The sequence below is a fragment of the Ranitomeya imitator genome, chromosome 6 (genome assembly GCF_032444005.1).
Source record: "Ranitomeya imitator isolate aRanImi1 chromosome 6, aRanImi1.pri, whole genome shotgun sequence".
Lineage (NCBI taxonomy): Eukaryota > Metazoa > Chordata > Amphibia > Anura > Dendrobatidae > Ranitomeya > Ranitomeya imitator.
Genome location: NC_091287.1, coordinates 572,166,512 through 572,190,003, shown reverse-complemented (window position 1 = coordinate 572,190,003; position 23,492 = coordinate 572,166,512). Strand labels below are relative to the sequence as shown.

Sequence of the window (23,492 nt, the reverse complement as noted above, 5' to 3'; positions counted from 1 at the left end):
CTTATAGAAGTCAGTTCAGATATGGTGTAGCAAGATGGCGATTGTGTCCTTGAAACTGTCCTGGAAGGAATCTTTGGAATGCAGGAGTGAAGGCACTGGAATACACCATATTTGGAAATGAAGCTTGGACTGGACCAATTACAAAATAATAATATAATAATAATAATTTTATTTATATAGCACCAACATATTCCGCAGCGCTTTACAAATTATAGAGGGGACTTGTACAGACAATAGACATTACAGCATAACAGAAATACAGTTCAAAACAGATACCAGGAGGAAAGAGGGCCCTGCTCGCAAGCTACAAACTATGGGGAAAAGGGGAGACACGAGGTGGATGGTAACAATTGCTTTAGTTATTCGGACCGGCCATAGTGTAAGGATCAGGTGTTCATGTAAAGCTGAATGAACCAGTTAACTGCGTATGTAGCAGTACAGACACAGAGGGCTATTAACTGCATAAAGTGAATGAGAACATAGTGCGAGGAATCTGTTTTTTTTTTTTTGTTTTGTTTTTTTTTTAAAATAGGCCACACAGGGATCGTTAGGTTAATGCATTGAGGCGGTAGGCCAGTCTGAACAAATGAGTTTTTAGGGCACGCTTAAAACTGTGGGGATTGGGAATTAATCGTATTAACCTAGGTAGTGCATTCCAAAGAATCGGCGCAGCACGTGTAAAGTCTTGGAGACGGGAGTGGGAGGTTCTGATTATTGAGGATGCTAATCAGAAAGTGACTAGCTGTTCAGAAGTTGTGCGACCAACCTATTTCCTGCTCTTAGTATCTTCCTTTGTTTTGAGAATAAAGTTCAGTTGTGCACCATCTTTGACTGAGAGAGGAAGTATGTATCTGTCTGTGTATGTCACGATATTGTATGAAATGTAATATGATTTTGTAACTTTGCCTGTTAGACCCATGCTGCGGACTTAAAAAAAAAAAACCCTCTGTGTGTTTCGGCTGTGTGTAGAAGAGGAATTTTTACGACCGCTATAGCTGCAGTGGACAGTTATGCCAGCTAGAACTTGTCTGATATCCCTCTTGTGAAGGAACAAATTATGAAAGATTCTCCATTTTGTGCTTTGACTCCATTTTCTTGTTGGTTAAAGATAAATTCTGTTATTTAATTAGGTAAAAGGTTACAGCTGCCATGAAGTAACTTTATCTTGTTTTTCACAAGCCTGTTATTCAACTAGGCTATGGTTCATAATTGGTATAAAGACCTTGAGTGTTCTAAGTCGAGCCAGATAAGAGACTCGGGGGTGTATCGCTAGACAAGACTGAGGCATCTGTTAGTATGTCTTTTTATGCCAAGAAGACATGACCATATCTGTAGTTTCCGTTTTTTTTCTGTATCCTCATGGGTTAAGTTTTTCCTGCATTCTTATAGGTTAAGAACTGTGAGCGTGTTCTTATGCTGATTGGTTGAAGTAGAATTTCTATGACTATAAAGAGTGATACACAATAAACGGGGGCCCAGAGATCTGCTCGATCCCCCATACAGAGGCACGCGTCTCCGTCTGGTCATTTTCAGTTACCGGCAACGCCCTGTAGATTAATTTGGAAATCACTGAGTCAACCGTGAAGGATCAATTTTAGATCCTCCCTCAACACTCTCAAGACATGCGGTTCTTTGTCCTGTTATAGTGAGATATTGGGCCACCGATTTGGGCTAGAAAAATAATAAATCCATTTTGCGAATCTCCATCAGCGGATCTATCAGACACTAAGCCCGAGCCTCTACTTCTAAGGCCGGCGTCACACTCGGCGTAAGACATTACGGAACGTATTATACGTCCGTAATACGCCAAAATGTCTCCGTAATCTCTTTCCGTAGTTCTTGCGTAGCCTAGGTGTGGTCGCGTATTTTGCGCATGTACTGGTCCGTGTGTAATCCGTATGTGATCCGTATTGCGTTTTTGACACGCACCATCACAAAATGGACATTTAACGGTTTTCAGGCCTGCAAATCATTTAAACCATCATTAACAACCCTATTTAAGCCCTCGACAACAGGTGTACCCCTCCCATCTGCCCTATATGTTCTCTAGCATATTTTGGCTGTTACTTTGACCTTACAAACATGTCTGACCATGTGTATTTAAGCACAACTCAGCGGGTGTTGCTTCACTGGGTGTTGTCTCGTCGCTTTGGCCAGCCATATCCGGTCAATGTAGATCCGCGAAGGAGGAGACGAAGATTGTGGGTGCATCCTCTATTGACCCAACGCCAGAGTAAAGGACATTTCCAGAGACTATATTCAGCTTTGAGGGCCCATCCAGACAAATTTTACCTGTATACTCGCATGTCCATCAGGACTTTTGACATGTTGATGGAGATGTTACGTCTTGGGCTCACCTATCAGGACACCTGGATGAGAAAATCCATCTCTGCTGAGGAGCGTCTGCTCCTAACCTTACGGTATGTTTTTTTACCTTTTATATTTTTTTTGGTTTGCAAATGTGTTTTGTCCTAATATGTTTCAGGTACTTTACTTAGGCATGAAGCCACAAGCACCGTTCTAAAAATGGGGGTCATATTAGAGTATCGTAAAATAATGTGAAATGACCCTTTTTGCTTAGTCAATAATGACTGAGAAAATTAAATAGACACTTGTGCTTATTCCTGTTTTCATATTCCTCATGTTTTGTTTGTGCTTTTTGTTCTTGTTTTGCAGCTTCCTGTCCACAGGCTTGTCCTATGCGGGTCTACACCTGGAGTTTCTCATTGGGCGTTCGACAATTTCATGCATTGTTAGGACAACCTGTTCCCAAATATGGCTGCAACTTAATGAAGTTGTGATGCCTGAGCCAAAAATGGAGGATTGGCTCAAAATCGCCACTGGTTTCAAAAATAATTGTGACTTCCCTAACTGCATTGGAGCTGTTGATGGGAAACATATCAGGGTGCGTAAGCCGCCGAACTCTGGTTCCCAATTCTACAATTATAAGCAGTTTTTCTCTGTAGTTCTGTTAGCAGTTGCTGACAGCAACTACAGGTTTATAATTGTAGACATTGGGGCCTATGGGCGAACTGGAGACTCTAGGGTCTTCAATTCGTCCATAATGGGTCGGCGACTACGTGACAACCAGTTGAACCTCCCACCACCACAACAACTCCCAGGCTCCAATGCGGAAGCAGTACCTTTTGTTTTGGTTGGAGATGAGGCCTTCCAACTGACGAGGCACGTCATGAGGCCTTACCCCAGGCGCAACCTTGACCACCGGCGGAGGGTCTTTAATTTGAGACTTTCCAGGGCACGGAGACTGGTTGAGTGCGCCTTTGGTATTCTTGTAGCCAAATGGCGGGTTCTTCAGTCTGCCATTCAGCTGAGTGAGGCTTCAATCAATGAAGTTATCAAAGCCTGTGTAATTCTACATAATTTTACCAGAATACATGATTGTTCGTCTACAAATTTGGAAGATCACGTCATGACCAATCATAGTAGGCCTACCCCATATGTCCCTCCTCCGCGACGTCCCCTTTCTGGCCTCAAAGTTCGTGATGTGTTCACCAATTATTTTTTGAGTCCTCAGGGTGCCACTCCCTGGCAAGACTATGCAATTTTGCATGTGTAATGTTTTTGTTTTTTTTTATAAATTTTTGCATTACCAAATGTGACAATATGTCTGCTGATTTTAACTTGTTCACATATGTTTATGATCATATCATGTGTGTGTGAGTTAATAAGAATGAACAGAGTGCATCCAGAGTTTGTTTCTTACGAACGGCAAATTTACTTTTGAAACTTGTTTGTAGATGTAGTTATTTTTTAGCATAACAAATCTGGACAAATTAAGTGCCCCTTTTTTTTTTGGAAATCAAACAAACACAAAAATAAACATTACAGCTTGCTTTTTCAGCACAATCAAAACCTAATTTTGGAAAACCAAAATAAAACCAAATGCAGCCAAACAAATTACAAGTCCTGGTAGGTAGGAAGTGGAGAAGTGGATTGGTCTGGGTCTGCATCAGGTGGCCTTTGTAGGCCCAATTGTCCAGCAGCCTGTGTGGATGTTATAGTGGCCTGAGGGAAATTCTGCCTGCTCTGATGCTGGCCACTTTGATGAGTGGGGCCAGGATTTGGGAGATAACCCAGATGTTGCTGCCCATATGTGCGGGAATCATACCCCAAACCAAAATGACCATATTGTCCAAACCCAGGTTGGGTCCAGCCTCCAGCACTGGGTGTGGACAAGTGGCCATATTGGGATGGGTGCTGATATCCTGCAATATGGTGCTGAGGTTGCCATTGTTGGTTATTTGTGGGTTGGGGTGGAGGTGTTGGCTGACGTGGAGGGGGTGCTTCAGATCCTTGTTGCGCATGCAGGCCTTGTAATCTCTGAGGCCGCAGAATATTTTCAGGTGACATCTGCCACTGTTCAATCATCTGCAACAGATTGTATGGGTTATTTGGGGGGGTGCATGCGTCAATAAGGATCTGAAAACACCCTCTCAAACGCAGCCTCAACTCCCGCTCTATGGAGCGTAAATACTGTGCAAGGCTCCGTGTGAATCCCTCCTCCCCATCATCCTCTCGAACCCGGGCCAAATAGTTCATGACCCCAGCATCCACGTTTCTCCTGCTTTGGAGAAGCTCTCTCCTGCGTCGTGCACGCTGTGGTCTGACTGCAGCCTGTGGGGATCGGTCAAGGGCAACAGTTGGGCTGCTGCTATTTCCAGGGTCATCCTGGCTAGGTGCTGGTGCTGCTGCTGAAGATGAGAACTGTGGGGCCTCTGCGTTTTCTTCTGCTGCAGCTGGAGCTGGGTGGCCCGATGAGGAACATCCTGGAGGTATTGAGGGAGCAGCAGATGGACCAGCCATCTCTTCACCGTCTCCAACTGGGTCAATGACCTGTTCTGAGTCAGACCCTGTCTCCCTGTCAGTGAGGTTAGACTGAGTTCTGCAAAAGATAAATTTTTACATTTAATATGTTTTTTGTAATCATCTCTCCCCATTAAAAAATTAACCCAGTTTGATATTTTTTAACTTATGGCCTGAGGTCCATGCTGGGGTTGAGAAACGTTAGGCGGTCAAAATAAATATATTTCTTCTTTTTTGGAGGTGCCCCTGCTCCACTTTTCTCCCGCTGCTGCCTCTCCCTCCTGTATTGGTCACGTATACTCCGCCACCTTGTTGTAACATCATCCACTGAAACAACAAAAATACACACATTGCTTAGACCATTATATGCAGAGTGCTCACACAAGGTGTAATGGAGGACACAGATTTACGGGTAGCATAGAAAGAGGCATTTGTGGCTCACATTAAGCAAGAAATTTAACTAAAAAAAAAAATTATGAAGCAAGGCCACAAGGACAGCTACCCTCTAACCCAGAAAAAACACAATTACTGGAAAACAATGTTAGTAAGGGCACACCTGGTCAAAAACTTCATGAAATACATTTATCATGTCCAGCACCATGTATTTACTGCTGGGATTTCTAATACTTTCAGGATAAATTAATAAATTAAGGTTTAGCAATTCAAAGTAGTAAGGGCCTGCTGTTTACAAAGAAAATTACATTGCAAACATGGGTGTACTTACTTATTTGTCGCTGGGCCGCACGTGGCTGCTGGTCATACCGTGGGAAGAGGGACCCACACACGCTCCTCCATGCTGCTTGTTTGACTGCCCTGTTGGCGTAGTTGGGGTCTCTTTGGTCCCATATTTCTGGCCTCTCCTGTATCTTAATGATCAGCATGTCTACATTAATTATGCGGGCCATGCTGAATCTCTCACTCCGTGGTGGCGTGCAGCAGACTTCCGGGTTCACTGTCTGGCTTTTTCAGCTAATTTGCATGTCTCACCGGCCTGATTGAGGGCTTTGGCCAGCTCAGGACATCTGCCAGTGAGTAGCGTATTTCTCGCAAGACACACGCATGGTCCGTATGCATTCCGTATTATACGCTCTCCCATAGACTTGCATTGGCGCATTTTTTGCGCAATACGCTGACAAACGCTGCGATTTTGTACGGCCGTAGAACGACGTATATTACGGATCCGTAATATACGCCTGATAGGACGAGACCCATTGAGAATCATTGTGCCGTATGTTTGGCGAGTTTTACAGACGTAGTTTCTGCGCCCTTACGTCCGTAAATCTCGCAAGTGTGACGCCGGCCTAACAGGTAAAAAAAGTAAGGATTTCTCCGGAAGGTTGTGTCCCAACTAGCCTGAATTTAGTACCAATAGAAAGCCAATGGTAAAAGAATATGAATGAGGGGTGTGCTGGGATTCTGACATGTTCTGGAGCAGAGATATGAGCATTATACAAATTTGTGTTAACTTTGGTGAGTCTGAGGAGAGGGTAGGGTCTGAGGAAACCAACCCTTTTAGTGATGTCACCAGGCTGAGCTATAAGTTTTATGCAAGGCACCCAGCCGTGAGTCTTTCCCGAGGAGCTGTTCCTATCCAGACCTCCTGATGCACTGGGACATTTGGGGTTCTGCCTACCAGCATGGTTTTGCCTGAAATAACCTGATAACATGTGAGTTTTACCTTTTCTCATTTAATCCCGTTATTTTATAATTACCTTGTACATATTTTCAATTGTCTCTTTTGTAACATCCTTGTAATATTTTGATAAAACACTGCCTAATCTTTCGGAGTAAAATATTAAAATTACTAGTTTTCGTTCTTCCTGCTCTAAAACGTACCCTAAGTCTTCTGAAGGGAATTACTCTACTGTTTTGGGTTAGCTTCGTACCCGTTAATCGAAGCTGTTGGCAGCATACTGTGTTCTGTGCCTTTGGGAGTCGTAGCGACGGCGGCGTTGATAATTATTGTTCCTGCCTGAGTGGGAGTAATTATATCGTCTCGCTGCAGCGTGCCCAGTAGCCAGTACATAGCAGGCAGTCTTTCTGGCGACTAATTACCCTACGTGCAGTACCTAATCTGACCTGAGAGTAAAGGGGGCGCCAGAGAGCTGCAAGTTCTCAAGCGGAACTGTAAAGTGGGATATACATAAATCCCTGCAGTTCGTGGTATATTCAAGAGCAGTGGGATAACTAAAATAAGCCCCTGCTGTAAACTAAGAGGTCAATAGCCTTGTGTGTTTTCATCACAGTGTAGCAGTGGAGGGATAACTAAGATAAGCCCCCCTGCACATGTGATAGCCGTCTGTTGGCCTAAAGTCACCGCAACCCGTGACGTAGGGGTGACAGTCACGGTGTGAATCGTGATAGTGTATCTGATGCATTCTTAGCCTCTAAGCTAGCACTCCGCTTATATTTGGTCAGGTACAAGCAATGAGTAGATCTCTTTTTAAAGGGATCACCCTCACAGTCTACTCACCTGCACAGGGTGGGCACGGCACCCTCACTATCTACCACCAGTTGGAAGACCCTGTGAAGGATCTCTTGCGGCATCATGCTGCCCCAGCCATGGTCTGTGGTGATGGGGGGGCTGGCACACACTGCTTTGCGCACGCGCTTGACCACGGTGACGATCTCCTCCGGGTCAGGAGGGAGGAAGAACAGCATGTCGTTAACCGTGTGCTGGACGTAACAATCGTCTGCCGGCAGCCGCTGCGAATGGCGTCTCTTACTCCTCGTTTTCTTAGCTGGTTTTCCTGTGTGGCGTCCATGAGAACTGTGAGATGCCATCTGCAGAGAAGACAGGTGAAGACTGCGCTAACAACCATGGGCAGTGCAAACAACAACGAAGGAAAAAGCTGACAGCAACGACAGACAGTAGCTGCAACAACAAAGAACAGCAACGACATGCAGCGCCGACAACAACAGGTAGTGCAGCCAACAACAAAGGGGAGCGCTATCAATGAAGGACAGCGTCGACAACAACAACGGGCAGCGCGGACAGCAACAACAGTGTCAGTATTCTTCATTTTTGTGGCAACTATGGTACCGCTATAATTTAAATGTAGCTTTATTCCTTTCTGGCAAGCAAGGGTTAATGTCAGTTTCCTTGTAGGCAGCTGCTTGTCAGCTGATGTGGGTGGCGACCACTCCCACCTTCCTTTAAAAAGCCACATGACCCATCAGGTGACTGTCAGTGATAAGAGTAATCTATGCTGACCAAGCAGCTCTCTGGTTGCAGTAGTGAATTTGAGGTTTTTGTGGAGTTCATGGTCCTGGTGCCTACCCTCTGCTGTATGCTGCTTTATCTGTCTTGTGTTTGTCAGTTTCCCTGTGTTGTTCATCTGCTGCAGTGGTGAGGCTTGTGTTCTTGCCAGTCAGTGCACTAGCCAGGGATTAGTGAGGTGAAAAACAGGCATCGGCATGTGAACATGGCAGGGGGAAGGACCCCTTTAGGACATTAGGGGAGTCTAGGGACAGGCTCAGGTTGGAGCTCAGGTGGTGCTCCTGTCCCTTGTTCCCCATGGATAGCACCTTCCTCACCCCATTGTGTCTCGTTGTCACGATAAGGTAAAAATACCATGGTCTGAGGGATTTTTTCAGTACGTGACATGGTTCCAGACACTGCCTAGAAAGCTCTCCTCCTCTGTCTAGGCCTGCAGGCAACTCCCTCCCCCATGAATACAGCTGTAACTTGAAACTCCAGTGTGGGACTCTGTCCCATCCCCGTTCCTCTCGAATGCAGGTGTGTACAAAAATCCTTTGTCTGAAAACCATGTGCTCTCCTGCTCATGTACCACCTTAAAGGGACACTGTCACCTGAATTTGGAGGGAACAATCTTCAGCCATGGAGGCAGGGTTTTTGATTCACCCTTTCCTTACCCGCTGGCTGCAATATTGGATTGAAGTTCATTCTCTGTCCTCCATAGTACACGGCTGCGCAAGGCAACATTGCCTTGTGCAGGCGTGTACTACGGAGGACAGAGAATGAACTTCAATGCAATATTGCAGCCAGCATGCAGCCAGCAGGTAAGGAAAGGGTGAATCAAAAACCCCCAAACCCCGCCTCCATGGCTGAAGATTGTTCCCTCCAAATTCAGGTGACAGTGTCCCTTTAATAGTAAGACATCACTTGACCCCAATTAGTGACAGATATGGAAGTTATATATTTGGTATGTGCGTCGGCCTGGCCATCACACAGTGAGTTTTCTAAGAGCAGCGCCTACAGAGAAACGGATTGCTGCTTAACAGAGGCTCATTAAACACGTTGTGTTTTGGTCTCAAATTAACACCCAGCTCAAGCCCGGAAGAATGGTAGTTCCGTGATCGCTATATGAGTGTTCCATAACTTAGAGAAAGTAGGAGTACATTTCATAGCTCCGCCCACTTACTGATGTCATGACCAAGGGGTATAAGACCCCGAGAGCTCAGATTTCACTAGCCTTTGACCAGGAAGCTAGCTGAGAAATGCTTGGTCATGCATCTTGATGTATCGCCCCTCCCCCGAGCCACATGGTCTGCCATCAGCTGAAATAAGGAACTGTATTTTTTTTTCTGTGAATCCCTTTTTATTTGTAATAGTCTGTATATACCTAAGACTCATTTTATAATATCTTTTTACCCTCTGTAAACACGGCCTACCTTTTTTTTTTTTTTTTGAGTAAAAAATAAAATTACTAGCTTGTCTAACCTTGCTCTATAAAGTACGGTCACGTCCTCTGAGGTGAATTACGCTACTGACTTGGGTTGGCTCCGGACCCGTTAATAATTAAGAAATCGGAGCTGGTGGCAGCAGACTTTGTCCTGTGCAATTGGGAGGCTTTGTAGCAACTGGCGGCATTGATAATTATTGTTCCCGCCTGAGTGGGAGTAGTTGTATCGCCCTCGCTGCAGCATCACCATTAGCCAGTACAAAGTAAGGCAGCCTTTTTGGCAACTAATTATCCTAAGTAAAGTACCCTGACTGACCTGAAGGTAAGGGGACGCCAGAGAGCTGCAAGTTCCAAACTGGAACTGGAAAGTGGGATATAGATAACTCCACTTCCGAAAGAACCAGGGGCAACCAAACAACCCCGGTTCGTGAGAAATTGGTGTGAGTGGTGAGCATGATAAAGGTATCTTCCCCGTGAACCGTGACATATTGGTGGCAGAAAGGTGGGATAATAGAGCATTAGTGATAAGGCTTGAGCAATCATTCCTCTCACTAAAAACTTACAGTTCTTGCGAGGACTGGGCGCAAAAATGTTTTGGAGACCGAGCTCAGTGTTTACTAGTCCCGAGACACTAGTGTGTACTTGTGATTACCTCCTATCCTTCTCTTCGTTTTCTGGCCCATCTTTTATTTGGCAATGATGGCCGCAAAAGGAGAAGCTGATCCAGCAATACCACGAGAGGGCCAAGCGGGAGGCGGAGGGGGGAGTACCAGCTGCAGTTAGCCCGACTCCAGGGGCTGAGGTCGTCCCAGTCCAGCGGCGAGCCCAACAGCGCTCAGACCCCTAAACCCCGGTGTTACGATATGGTATGAAATATCATATAAGTAGTTTCTCTTGTTAGCAGGCTGCGGGCTAAAAAGCCCCCCTTCCCTTGCACTCAGCCAAGAGTTTTCCTTTCCAAGGGATGGGGGAAGAAGAGTTTATTACCTCTAGCTCGGAGAGCAAAAGTATTTACGACCGGCATCCCTGCAGTGGAAAGTGACCGGCTAGAACTGGATTCTAAGTCTCTAGAATTCATGGAAGTTCTTTGTTTTGTTTTTGTAAGATATTACGCAAACCATTTAAGATAAGAACAGGAAAATACATATTCTTAATCTCCCTCGGTGGATCTAACCACCACGGTAAACCTGAGCTTCTAACTCCATCTGGTAACGAAGTAGGGATTTCTCTGTAAATTTGTATCCCAGATAGGACATATTTGATCTCATTAGAATGCCCACGTTAATCCGAGATGAATGCTGGGTTTCTTATGACTATGACATGTTTTGTAACGGAGTTATAGAAATTAGATATAGGTTAGGGTAAAATGAGTTAACTGAAGAGGTAGGAGGGACGAGGTGATCCAACCCCTTTCTGGGATGTTACAGGCTTAGGCAACGTTCACATTTGCGTTGTTGGGTGCAGCGTCGGCGACGCAACCAACAACGCATGTACACAACGCAGCGTTTTGCGACGCATGCGTTGTCATAAGATCGTACAGAGCAGGAATTTCGGCGCAGGGAAAACGCTACAAGTAGCGTTTTCTGCGCCCTGTCTGTGCGTCAATATGACGCAAGCGTCGTAAAACGCAATACAACGCATACCGGTGCATGTCCATGCGCCCCCCCATGTTAAAGATAGGGGCGCGGGGCGCATGACGCCTGCGTCGGTATGCGTCGACGACGCTGCGCCCAACACCGCAAATGTGAACGTAGCCTTAGCTATAACTGTCTGCCCAGATCCCCAGCACCTTCTTCTTGTCTTTTTTCCTGGAGACTATCCTGGCTGTCTGCAATGCTTTGAACATGTGAGTGTTATCTTTTCTCCTGTAATCCCTTTATGTTATAATTACCTTGTACATATTTGCAATTGTCTCATTTGTAACATCTTTGTAAAATATTTTGATATAACAGTGCCTGAAACTTTTGATGGGGTATATTATTTAATACTAGTTCATTCTCCTCTTCTAAACCGTACCCCAAGTCTCCTGAAGGGAATTACGCTACTGTTGCGATACCGTGTGCAGACTTTTGGGTGATGTTGCAGCGACTGCGGCGTTGATAATTATTGTTCCTGCCTGAGTGGGAGTAGTTATCGCGTCGCTGCAGCGTTCCAATAGCCAGTACATAGCAGGCAGCCTGTCTGGCGACTAATTACCCAGGGTGCAGTACCTAATCTGACCTGAGAGTAAGGGGGGCACCAGAGAGCTGCAAGTGTTAAGTGGAACTGTAAGCGGGATATACATAAATCCCTGCAGTTTGTGGTATATTGCAGAGCAGTGGGATACCTAGAATAAGCCCCTGGTGTAAACTAAGAGGTCAATAGCCTTGTGTGTTTTTTTTCATCACATTGTGGAGTGGAGGGATAACTAAGATATGCCCCCCTGCATATGTGATAGCCGTCTGTTGGCCTAAAGTGACCCCGATCCGTGATGTAGGGGTGACGGTCACGGTGTGAATCGTGACAAATTGGTGGCAGCGGTCAGGGATTCCTGAAACCCGGCCAGAGAACTTTCCTGTGATGATAAAGGACGGGGACTTGGACACATTTTTAAGGGCATTTGAGACTTGCAGACAGTATCGGCTGCCTGGCAACAAATGGGCCCGATACCTGACCTCAGGGCTAAGAGGCAGAGCTCTGGAGGAGTTTGCTGCTCTCCCTCAAGACCAAGCTGAAGACTATGAGGCCATCAAGCAGGACATGATAAAGTACCAGCTAACACCTGAGGTTTACCGTAGAAAGTACAGGAACCTCCAAAGTGGCCCACACGACAGTTAAGGTACCTTCACACTAAACGACGCTGTAGCGATCCAGACAACGATCCGGATCGCTGCAGCATCGCTGTTTGGTCGCTGGAGAGCGGTCACACAGACAGCTCTCCAGCGACCAACGATGCCGGTAACCAGGGTAAACATCGGGTTACTAAGCGCAGGGCCGCGCTTAGGCTATGTTCAGACTAGCGTCGTGCGCCGCTGCGTCGGCGACGCAACGCACAACGCACGCAAAAACGTGGCAAAACGCACGCAAAAACGCTGCGTTTTGCGACGCGCGCGTCGTTTTTTGCCGAAAATCGGACACAGGAAAAATGCAACTTGTTGCGTTTTCTTCGTCCGACGCTTGCGGCAAAAAAGACGCATGTGTCGCACAACGCAACAAACAAAAACGCATGCGTCCCCCATGTTAAACATAGGGGCGCATAACGCGTGCGTCGCCGCTGCGTCGCCCGACGATAACCCGACGCACACTAGCACAACGCTAGTCTGAACGTAGCCTAAGTAACCCAATGTTTACCCTGGATACCATCCTAAAAGTAAAAAAAGCAAATGCTTCATACTTACATTCCGCTGTCTGTCCCCGGCGCTGTGCTTCTCTGTACTGGCTGTGAGCGCCGGCCGGAAAGCAGAGCGGTGACGTCACCGTTGTACTTTCCAGCCGCTGTGCTCACAGTGAGTGTAGGAAAGCACAGCGCCGGGGACAGACAGCGGAAGGTAAGTATGAAGCGTTTGTTTTTTTTACTTTTAGGATGGTATCCAGGGTAAACATCGGGTTACTAAGCGCGGCCCTGCGCTTAGTAACCCGATATTTACCCTGGTTACCAGCGAAGACATTGCTGAATCGATGTCACACACGCCGATTCAGCGAGGTCTGCGGGAGATCCAGCGACGAAATAAAGTGCTGGCCCTCTAGCCCCGACCAGCGACATCACAGCAGGATTCTGATCGCTGCTGCGTGTCAAACTAAACGATACCGCTAGCCAGGACGCTGCAACGTCACGGATCGCTAGCGATATCGTTTAGTGTGAAGGTACCTTTATAGCGATGTCATGCATGGACTGGGGACCCATTTTGACCAGTGGACCCAAGGACTGTCAGTGACCACCTTTCCACAGCTGCGAGACCTGATGATCAAAGACCAGTTCTTTCATCTTTGCCCAGCTGAGGTGCGACAGTTTGTGATGGACAGAGAACCCATAGACGTGACGAAAGCAGCGCAGATTGCCGATGCCTATGAGGCCAACCGTAGGTCGGAAGTGCGGAAGCCAGTCACCACCAGCTGGAGAGGGGGTAAGCCTGCAACCAACGCCAGTACCACTGCCAGCCAACTCACTAAACGCCCTGTCCCTGTTGCCAACAGTATCAGACCTAACACCGACCCTTGCCAGTGTTTTTCCTGCAAACGGACTGGTCATATCAGCACCCACTGTCCAGAGAAGCAAAGGAACCCCCCAGCCAATGCCCCAGGGCCTAATGCAGCAGTTCTTTTGGTGGGTGGGGCGGTTGGGAGGGTGTGTGACAGCACGTCACCATGGGGGGCCATGTCGCTCAAGGCCTCAAGGACACCGGGGCTGAACGAACCCTCATCCAACCCGAACTGGCGACCCCTGAAGAGATTAAACGGGGAAAACCCTGACTGTCACCGGGATTGGGGGCATCAGCTGTCCCCTGTCAATGGCCCAGGTGTATATAGATTGGGGTGTCGGGAGCGGGGTGAAAGAAGTGGGGTTGTCCATTAAGTTGCCCACTGATGTTTTATTGGGGTCTGATTTGGGGAGGATGGTCGCATACTACGTCCCTGACTCCACTTTCCGATTGAATGCTGATGATAGCGATGGTAAATTTCACGTGTTACCCGACAATGCTTTATCAGCTACATCATTAACCGGTAATCAATTTTCTGAAAATGCTGAGGGTAAAACTGATGATGATGAAAATATGCATATGTTACCTGCTAAAAATGTATGTCCCGAGAATGTGTTCACAGGTACAGGTGTGCCCAGCCACGTCACTCTGCGGGGTGGGATGGCTGAGGAACCCCTAACAGGAGCAAGTGTCGGTGCTATGGGAAATGAAGAGATGCATGGGAACCGTGAGGAAGGTGATGCCGTGCAAATGACCAGTGCAACCGAGGAAGGTAACTGGCCCATAAGTAGCACTGCCCCTGGAGTGTTGGGGGTGGATGGGGAGGTAGAGCCCATAGCAGCGCCGGCTGATGGGTCTGTAGAAACCCCCGGGAAGACAGCCTACGTAGCTGCTGTCACCCATAGTCAGAGTGCCCGGAACGCAGATAACTGTCAGCCTTCCGGACCCTCCTCAGTAACAGGTGTGATTATCACTGTTCATGGGGAGGATACCTTCATCATCCCCACCACTCAGACCAATTTGTCATGAACCAGGGTTGTTTGGTTGCCCCTGGTTCTTTCTGAAGGGAAGTTATTTATATCTCACCTCCCAGTTCAGGTTTGGAACTTGCAGCTCTATGGCGCCCCCTTACCCTCAGCTCAGACCAGGTATGGATCCAGGATAATTAGTCGCCAGAAAGGCTGCGTTACATTGTACTGGCTAATGGGCACACTGCTGCGAAGGCGATATAACTACTACCACTAAGGCGGAACAATAGATATCAACGCCGCCGGTCGCTACCAAGCCTCCCAATTGCACAGGACAAGTTCTGCTGCTACCAGCTCCGAATTCATATTTATTAACTGGTCTGAAGCCAACCCAGACTAGTAGCGCAATTCACTTCAGAGGACGTGACCGTACATTATAGAGCAAGGAGAGACAAACTAGTAATTTTTATATTTTTCTCCAAAAAAGGTAGGCAGTGTTTACAAGGTATAAAAAGATATAAAGACGACAAAATCAGGTTTAAAATACAATTACAAACAAAAAAAAAATTAAAATTGAAAAGAACACTTATAGGTCGCTCAGATCATTTCATATCATCTTGGCTAGCCGTTCTGAGGGAAAAGGGTGAGAATATATCCAGATGCATGAGGACAGCTTGCAGAGCTGCTGTTAGCTCGCTTCCTGGACTAACACTGCCTCACAACTCAGTAGGGGTAAGATATGCCCTCTCGTCGTGACATCACAGAGTGGGCTCAGTTATGACATGCACTCCTCCTACTCTTTACGTTTAGGATTCACCAAACAGAGACATTCCTGGGGAAAGGGCGGTGGAAAAAGTGGCTTGACAGTCTGGTATTTTGCAGCGTAGCTGTAAACTATTCAGAAGGGGGCTGCTACACATTGGTATCAAGTTGCACAGAGTGTGTCTGCCATAGGGCTCTGTTTCTGTATCAGCGAATTCAGTGGGGATAAAAAAAAAAGGGGAAGGGGGGGGGGAATGTGCAGCGAGTGTCTGTGCCATGGTACGTTCTAGAACTAAACTCACAATATATCATTTTTACATTATCATGACAACCCCACACTACACAGTACAGGGGTCCTGCGGAGGCTGCAGATACCAGTGATATCAGTACACAGCTGTGTCCTCACACTACACAGTACAGGGGTCCTGCGGAGGCTGCAGATACCAGTGATATCAGTACACAGCTGTGTCCTCACACTACACAGTACAGGGGTCCTGCGGGGGCTGCAGATACCGGTGATATCAGTACACAGCTGTGTCCTCACACTACACAGTACAGGAGTCCTGCGGAGGCTGCAGATACCGGTGATATCAGTACACAGCTGTGTCCTCACACTACACAGTACAGGGGTCCTGCGGAGGCTGCAGATACCAGTGATATCAGTACACAGCTGTGTCCTCACACTACACAGTACAGGGGTCCTGCGGAGGCTGCAGATACCGGTGATATCAGTACACAGCTGTGTCCTCACACTACACAGTACAGGAGTCCTGCGGAGGCTGCAGATACCGGTGATATCAGTACACAGCTGTGTCCTCACACTACACAGTACAGGGGTCCTGCGGAGGCTGCAGATACCGGTGATATCAGTACACAGCTGTGTCCTCACACTACACAGTACAGGAGTCCTGCGGAGGCTGCAGATACCGGTGATATCAGTACACAGCTGTGTCCTCACACTACACAGTACAGGGGTCCTGCGGAGGCTGCAGATACCGGTGATATCAGTACACAGCTGTATCCTCACACTACACAGTACAGGGGTCCTGCGGAGGCTGCAGATACCAGTGATATCAGTACACAGCTGTGTCCTCACACTACACAGTACAGGGGTCCTGCGGAGGCTGCAGATACCGGTGATATCAGTACACAGCTGTGTCCTCACACTACACAGTACAGGGGTCCTGCGGAGGCTGCAGATACCAGTGATATCAGTACACAGCTGTGTCCTCACACTACACAGTACAGGAGTCCTGCGGAGGCTGCAGATACCGGTGATATCAGTACACAGCTGTGTCCTCACACTACACAGTACAGGGGTCCTGCGGAGGCTGCAGATACCGGTGATATCAGTACACAGCTGTGTCCTCACACTACACAGTACAGGAGTCCTGCGGAGGCTGCAGATACCGGTGATATCAGTACACAGCTGTGTCCTCACACTACACAGTACAGGGGTCCTGCGGAGGCTGCAGATACCGGTGATATCAGTACACAGCTGTGTCCTCACACTACACAGTACAGGAGTCCTGCGGAGGCTGCAGATACCGGTGATATCAGTACACAGCTGTGTCCTCACACTACACAGTACAGGAGTCCTGCGGAGGCTGCAGATACCGGTGATATCAGTACACAGCTGTGTCCTCACACTACACAGTACAGGAGTCCTGCGGAGGCTGCAGATACCGGTGATATCAGTACACAGCTGTGTCCTCACACTACACAGTACAGGAGTCCTGCGGAGGCCGCAGATACCGGTGATATCAGTACACAGCTGTGTCCTCACACTACACAGTACAGGGGTCCTGCGGAGGCTGCAGATACCGGTGATATCAGTACACAGCTGTGTCCTCACACTACACAGTACAGGGGTCCTGCGGAGGCTGCAGATACCGGTGATATCAGTACACAGCTGTGTCCTCACACTACACAGTACAGGAGTCCTGCGGAGGCTGCAGATACCGGTGATATCAGTACACAGCTGTGTCCTCACACTACACAGTACAGGAGTCCTGCGGAGGCTGCAGATACCGGTGATATCAGTACACAGCTGTGTCCTCACACTACACAGTACAGGGGTCCTGCGGAGGCTGCAGATACCGGTGATATCAGTACACAGCTGTGTCCTCACACTACACAGTACAGGAGTCCTGCGGAGGCTGCAGATACCGGTGATATCAGTACACAGCTGTGTCCTCACACTACACAGTACAGGGGTCCTGCGGAGGCTGCAGATACCGGTGATATCAGTACACAGCTGTGTCCTCACACTACACAGTACAGGGGTCCTGCGGAGGCTGCAGATACCAGTGATATCAGTACACAGCTGTGTCCTCACACTACACAGTACAGGAGTCCTGCGGAGGCTGCAGATACCGGTGATATCAGTACACAGCTGTGTCCTCACACTACACAGTACAGGGGTCCTGCGGAGGCTGCAGATACCGGTGATATCAGTACACAGCTGTGTCCTCACACTACACAGTACAGGGGTCCTGCGGAGGCTGCAGATACCAGTGATATCAGTACACAGCTGTGTCCTCACACTACACAGTACAGGGGTCCTGCGGAGGCTGCAGATACCGGTGATATCAGTACACAGCTGTGTCCTCACACTACACAGTACAGGGGTCCTGCGGAGGCTGCAGATACCAGTGATATCAGTACACAGCTGTGTCCTCACACTACACAGTACAGGAGTCCTGCGGAGGCCGCAGATACCGGTGATATCAGTACACAGCTGTGTCCTCACACTACACAGTACAGGAGTCCTGCGGAGGCTGCAGATACCGGTGATATCAGTACACAGCTGTGTCCTCACACTACACAGTACAGGAGTCCTGCGGAGGCTGCAGATACCAGTGATATCAGTACACAGCTGTGTCCTCACACTACACAGTACAGGGGTCCTGCGGAGGCTGCAGATACCGGTGATATCAGTACACAGCTGTATCCTCACACTACACAGTACAGGGGTCCTGCGGAGGCTGCAGATACCGGTGATATCAGTACACAGCTGTGTCCTCACACTACACAGTACAGGAGTCCTGCGGAGGCTGCAGATACCGGTGATATCAGTACACAGCTGTGTCCTCACACTACACAGTACAGGGGTCCTGCGGAGGCTGCAGATACCAGTGATATCAGTACACAGCTGTGTCCTCACACTACACAGTACAGGAGTCCTGCGGAGGCCGCAGATACCGGTGATATCAGTACACAGCTGTGTCCTCACACTACACAGTACAGGGGTCCTGCGGGGGCTGCAGATACCGGTGATATCAGTACACAGCTGTGTCCTCACACTACACAGTACAGGGGTCCTGCGGGGGCTGCAGATACCGGTGATATCAGTACACAGCTGTGTCCTCACACTACACAGTACAGGAGTCCTGCGGAGGCTGCAGATACCAGTGATATCAGTACACAGCTGTGTCCTCACACTACACAGTACAGGGGTCCTGCAGATACCGGTGATATCAGTACACAGCTGTGTCCTCACACTACACAGTACAGGGGTCCTGCGGAGGCTGCAGATACCGGTGATATCAGTACACAGCTGTGTCCTCACACTACACAGTACAGGAGTCCTGCGGAGGCTGCAGATACCAGTGATATCAGTACACAGCTGTGTCCTCACACTACACAGTACAGGGGTCCTGCGGGGGCTGCAGATACCGGTGATATCAGTACACAGCTGTGTCCTCACACTACACAGTACAGGGGTCCTGCGGAGACTGCAGATACCAGTGATATCAGTACACAGCTGTGTCCTCACACTACACAGTACAGGGGTCCTGCGGAGGCTGCAGATACCGGTGATATCAGTACACAGCTGTGTCCTCACACTACACAGTACAGGAGTCCTGCGGAGGCTGCAGATACCAGTGATATCAGTACACAGCTGTGTCCTCACACTACACAGTACAGGGGTCCTGCGGAGGCTGCAGATACCGGTGATATCAGTACACAGCTGTGTCCTCACACTACACAGTACAGGGGTCCTGCGGAGGCTGCAGATACCGGTGATATCAGTACACAGCTGTGTCCTCACACTACACAGTACAGGGGTCCTGCGGGGGCTGCAGATACCGGTGATATCAGTACACAGCTGTGTCCTCACACTACACAGTACAGGAGTCCTGCGGAGACTGCAGATACCAGTGATATCAGTACACAGCTGTGTCCTCACACTACACAGTACAGGGGTCCTGCGGAGGCTGCAGATACCAGTGATATCAGTACACAGCTGTGTCCTCACACTACACAGTACAGGGGTCCTGCGGAGGCTGCAGATACCAGTGATATCAGTACACAGCTGTGTCCTCACACTACACAGTACAGGGGTCCTGCGGAGGCTGCAGATACCGGTGATATCAGTACACAGCTGTGTCCTCACACTACACAGTACAGGAGTCCTGCGGAGGCTGCAGATACCGGTGATATCAGTACACAGCTGTGTCCTCACACTACACAGTACAGGGGTCCTGCGGAGGCTGCAGATACCAGTGATATCAGTACACAGCTGTGTCCTCACACTACACAGTACAGGGGTCCTGCGGAGGCTGCAGATACCGGTGATATCAGTACACAGCTGTATCCTCACACTACACAGTACAGGGGTCCTGCGGGGGCTGCAGATACCAGTGATATCAGTACACAGCTGTGTCCTCACACTACACAGTACAGGAGTCCTGCGGAGGCTGCAGATACCGGTGATATCAGTACACAGCTGTGTCCTCACACTACACAGTACAGGGGTCCTGCGGAGGCCGCAGATACCAGTGATATCAGTACACAGCTGTGTCCTCACACTACACAGTACAGGGGTCCTGCGGAGGCCGCAGATACCAGTGATATCAGTACACAGCTGTGTCCTCACACTACACAGTACAGGAGTCCTGCGGAGGCTGCAGATACCGGTGATATCAGTACACAGCTGTGTCCTCACACTACACAGTACAGGGGTCCTGCGGAGGCTGCAGATACCGGTGATATCAGTACACAGCTGTGTCCTCACACTACACAGTACAGGGGTCCTGCGGAGGCCGCAGATACCAGTGATATCAGTACACAGCTGTGTCCTCACACTACACAGTACAGGAGTCCTGCGGAGGCTGCAGATACCGGTGATATCAGTACACAGCTGTGTCCTCACACTACACAGTACAGGAGTCCTGCGGAGGCTGCAGATACCGGTGATATCAGTACACAGCTGTGTCCTCACACTACACAGTACAGGGGTCCTGCGGAGGCTGCAGATACCAGTGATATCAGTACACAGCTGTGTCCTCACACTACACAGTACAGGAGTCCTGCGGAGGCTGCAGATACCAGTGATATCAGTACACAGCTGTGTCCTCACACTACACAGTACAGGGGTCCTGCGGAGGCTGCAGATACCGGTGATATCAGTACACAGCTGTGTCCTCACACTACACAGTACAGGAGTCCTGCGGAGGCTGCAGATACCAGTGATATCAGTACACAGCTGTGTCCTCACACTACACAGTACAGGAGTCCTGCGGAGGCTGCAGATACCAGTGATATCAGTACACAGCTGTGTCCTCACACTACACAGTACAGGGGTCCTGCGGAGGCTGCAGATACCAGTGATATCAGTACACAGCTGTGTCCTCACACTACACAGTACAGGGGTCCTGCGGAGGCTGCAGATACCGGTGATATCAGTACACAGCTGTGTCCTCACACTACACAGTACAGGAGTCCTGCGGAGGCTGCAGATACCAGTGATATCAGTACACAGCTGTGTCCTCACACTACACAGTACAGGGGTCCTGCGGAGGCTGCAGATACCAGTGATATCAGTACACAGCTGTGTCCTCACACTACACAGTACAGGAGTCCTGCGGAGGCTGCAGATACCGGTGATATCAGTACACAGCTGTGTCCTCACACTACACAGTACAGGAGTCCTGCGGAGGCTGCAGATACCGGTGATATCAGTACACAGCTGTGTCATCACACTACACAGTACAGGGGTCCTGCGGAGGCTGCAGATACCGGTGATATCAGTACACAGCTGTGTCCTCACACTACACAGTACAGGAGTCCTGCGGAGGCTGCAGATACCGGTGATATCAGTACACAGCTGTGTCCTCACACTACACAGTACAGGGGTCCTGCGGAGGCTGCAGATACCAGTGATATCAGTACACAGCTGTGTCCTCACACTACACAGTACAGGAGTCCTGCGGAGGCTGCAGATACCGGTGATATCAGTACACAGCTGTGTCCTCACACTACACAGTACAGGAGTCCTGCGGAGGCTGCAGATACCAGTGATATCAGTACACAGCTGTGTCCTCACACTACACAGTACAGGAGTCCTGCGGAGGCTGCAGATACCGGTGATATCAGTACACAGCTGTGTCCTCACACTACACAGTACAGGGGTCCTGCGGAGGCTGCAGATACCGGTGATATCAGTACACAGCTGTGTCCTCACACTACACAGTACAGGGGTCCTGCGGAGGCTGCAGATACCAGTGATATCAGTACACAGCTGTGTCCTCACACTACACAGTACAGGGGTCCTGCGGAGGCTGCAGATACCAGTGATATCAGTACACAGCTGTGTCCTCACACTACACAGTACAGGGGTCCTGCGGAGGCTGCAGATACCGGTGATATCAGTACACAGCTGTGTCCTCACACTACACAGTACAGGAGTCCTGCGGAGGCTGCAGATACCGGTGATATCAGTACACAGCTGTGTCCTCACACTACACAGTACAGGGGTCCTGCGGAGGCTGCAGATACCAGTGATATCAGTACACAGCTGTGTCCTCACACTACACAGTACAGGAGTCCTGCGGAGGCTGCAGATACCAGTGATATCAGTACACAGCTGTGTCCTCACACTACACAGTACAGGAGTCCTGCGGAGGCTGCAGATACCGGTGATATCAGTACACAGCTGTGTCCTCACACTACACAGTACAGGAGTCCTGCGGAGGCTGCAGATACCGGTGATATCAGTACACAGCTGTGTCCTCACACTACACAGTACAGGAGTCCTGCGGGGGCTGCAGATACCGGTGATATCAGTACACAGCTGTGTCCTCACACTACACAGTACAGGAGTCCTGCGGAGGCTGCAGATACCGGTGATATCAGTACACAGCTGTGTCCTCACACTACACAGTACAGGAGTCCTGCGGAGGCTGCAGATACCAGTGATATCAGTACACAGCTGTGTCCTCACACTACACAGTACAGGGGTCCTGCGGGGGCTGCAGATACCGGTGATATCAGTACACAGCTGTGTCCTCACACTACACAGTACAGGAGTCCTGCGGAGGCTGCAGATACCGGTGATATCAGTACACAGCTGTGTCCTCACACTACACAGTACAGGGGTCCTGCGGGGGCTGCAGATACCGGTGATATCAGTACACAGCTGTGTCCTCACACTACACAGTACAGGAGTCCTGCGGAGGCTGCAGATACCAGTGATATCAGTACACAGCTGTGTCCTCACACTACACAGTACAGGGGTCCTGCGGAGGCTGCAGATACCGGTGATATCAGTACACAGCTGTGTCCTCACACTACACAGTACAGGAGTCCTGCGGAGGCTGCAGATACCAGTGATATCAGTACACAGCTGTGTCCTCACACTACACAGTACAGGGGTCCTGCGGAGGCTGCAGATACCGGTGATATCAGTACACAGCTGTGTCCTCACACTACACAGTACAGGGGTCCTGCGGAGGCTGCAGATACCGGTGATATCAGTACACAGCTGTGTCCTCACACTACACAGTACAGGGATCCTGCGGAGGCTGCAGATACCGGTGATATCAGTACACAGCTGTGTCCTCACACTACACAGTACAGGGGTCCTGCGGAGGCTGCAGATACCGGTGATATCAGTACACAGCTGTGTCCTCACACTACACAGTACAGGAGTCCTGCGGAGACTGCAGATACCGGTGATATCAGTACACAGCTGTGTCCTCACACTACACAGTACAGGAGTCCTGCGGAGGCTGCAGATACCAGTGATATCAGTACACAGCTGTGTCCTCACACTACACAGTACAGGGGTCCTGCGGGGGCTGCAGATACCGGTGATATCAGTACACAGC

General features: G+C 49.2%; 2 protein-coding genes across 4 annotated transcripts in view; one reads left to right on the top strand and one right to left on the bottom strand.

Moving 5' to 3' along the window:
• Positions 1-23,492, top strand: part of SLC52A2 (solute carrier family 52 member 2) — a 241,047-nt gene that overhangs the window by 131,645 nt on the left and 85,910 nt on the right. The window lies entirely within an intron of this gene.
• Positions 1-23,492, bottom strand: part of FBXL6 (F-box and leucine rich repeat protein 6) — a 118,287-nt gene that overhangs the window by 91,301 nt on the left and 3,494 nt on the right. For all 3 annotated transcript variants that reach the window (XM_069732119.1, XM_069732120.1, XM_069732118.1), the window contains exon 2: positions 7,298-7,608. In XM_069732119.1, the coding sequence (XP_069588220.1) occupies positions 7,298-7,608 (311 nt within the window). The remainder of the gene's footprint in view (positions 1-7,297; positions 7,609-23,492) is intronic.